We start from the raw sequence: 1,904 nt of genomic DNA on the forward strand, positions 1-1,904 counted from the left end.
TTACAATATTGTAACATGGTTTAGATTTCTAAATAAATATTCACCTCGTCGCTAGATAGACCTACTCCTGAAAAACTCGTGCGCAAGGATTTTTGTCCCTACGAGGCCACCGTCATTTACCCGACGGGAGGGGTGAGCGAGTGAGCCCTGCAATCTAGAATTTGACCACTGATGTCACTATTTTCAACCCATTTTACACACTGGCCCTTTAATAAGGTGAAGTGATGATGAATAGTAGAGATGGGTGGATGATACCAAAGCTCTACTGCTCATTTCTATGAAGCTCGCTGTTTCAATACACTGTGTCAGAGCTTGTGTCAAATGATGAAAATCTGCATGAGAGATGACGTCTGAAGCTCCAAACATCACTGGTGCTTCAGACCCCTCCAAGGTGACTCTGTTATGGTCATTACTGGGCTAATCATATATTTATAATAATATACACGAAACAAAACTTGAATTATTGATGTTCAGCTCTGTGAAGCAGCCAGCTGCCTTGTCATGACCTCACAATGACATCTCAAATGAGACAGTTAAGTTTTGCTACTGTTCGTGACATGTGAAATGAAGTGATAGTCCTTTGCGTGAACAGCCCATTTCCCCCAAAACACACCAGAGTTACGTGGGAGCACTACGTGCCCAAATAAATGTCACCCATTTTGTTGGCTCCAAATATTTTGGTCATATGTCAAAGCACATAGGTGACTAGACAAAGAAGGATTATTTGGCCACAGACTCACATCCCAGGGCTGCATAGGAGGCCAATGAAATCTCCCTCTAGATCTAGGAACCCAGGAGGGAGATGAGGGGCCAGGAGTGGTCCATGCCTGCTAATGTTTACATAAACTGGTGTGTAAAACAAGATCTCAAACAGACATGTAGAGTATGTTACAGTTATTGTACCAAACACACTTTATGCCAGCCAAAGTGGACATTCTCTTTGAAAATGTTATAACCATAGTATATCACTTGATGACTATGCAAGAACAAAACTGGATGATATTCAAATAGCCACTTGTCATTGATCAGCCACTTGCACTGGTATCAGAAAAATGCTGAAAACAGTCAGGAACTGTGTTAGTTTCTTCTTGTGTTCCTATTTTCAATGAGGTAAATAAACCAAATGTACTTTAATTTAAAAGAAACTAAATATGACAAGACATTACCGATGGCTCTCACTGAAACATTCTTGAATGTTTGGAAAGCAAAATACCATGGACACAAACCCACCTGAGATAATGAGGGATCAGAGTTGCTCCTTTTCAGCCAGGCATTCTCACTGATTGGTTGAAAAGGCAACTGGTTCAACTCCTGTTCCCGTTCCTGATCAGTGAAACCATGTCAGAGGTCAGACAAACTCTACAGGTACCACAAGGATTAAATGACGTATTTGAGTACAAACAGCATAGTATAAATTAATTTATTCATTCATTCTTAAAGGGGTAGTGCACCCAAAAATGAAAATTCACCCATTATCTACTCGCCCGTATGCCGATGGAGGCTCTCTGTGCACCGCATTCACGTGTGCACGCTTGCGCGAGACGGTGAGATGTGGGCACCGCGTTCAAGCGCGCACACGTGAACGCGGTGCACAGACAGGCAGTTAGAGCTGCAGGCTACAATGAGGCTAAAAACAGAGTTCAAATGCTGTTTTTCCAAACAACATTTTATGTCGGGGCTTCAAGACACTTGGATCACTACGGACGAGCAGTATGGAGATATTCTGTGGTTTTAATTATGTGTTTTTGGACGTTTGAATCAGGGGCGCTGTAAGCCTCCATTAGGTGGAGTTGTGTTGTAGACTCACAAGTCAGTCTTTAGACACTTTGCTTAACTAAAGACTGATGACTTTCTCCCTGATTTTGTGTTTAGATGGGCGGATACAATTTCAGAGTTTAAAAAAA

The 1,904-nt window shown here is 41.9% G+C and overlaps 1 protein-coding gene across 3 annotated transcripts in view; it reads right to left on the reverse strand.

The window, feature by feature from the left end:
- si:dkey-30c15.10 (uncharacterized protein LOC559353 homolog) overlaps nt 1–1,904 on the reverse strand; it is an 18,461-nt gene that overhangs the window by 12,797 nt on the left and 3,760 nt on the right. For 2 of the 3 annotated variants that reach the window (XM_050074013.1, XM_050074012.1), the window contains exon 6: nt 1,231–1,323. In XM_050074013.1, the coding sequence (XP_049929970.1) occupies nt 1,231–1,323 (93 nt within the window). Of the gene's footprint in view, nt 1–740; nt 828–1,230; nt 1,324–1,904 lie in introns of all 3 variants that reach the window. The other variant, XM_050074011.1, reaches the window with a different exon arrangement.

The sequence above is a fragment of the Epinephelus moara genome, chromosome 20 (genome assembly GCF_006386435.1).
Source record: "Epinephelus moara isolate mb chromosome 20, YSFRI_EMoa_1.0, whole genome shotgun sequence".
NCBI classification, from domain to species: Eukaryota; Metazoa; Chordata; class Actinopteri; order Perciformes; family Serranidae; genus Epinephelus; species Epinephelus moara.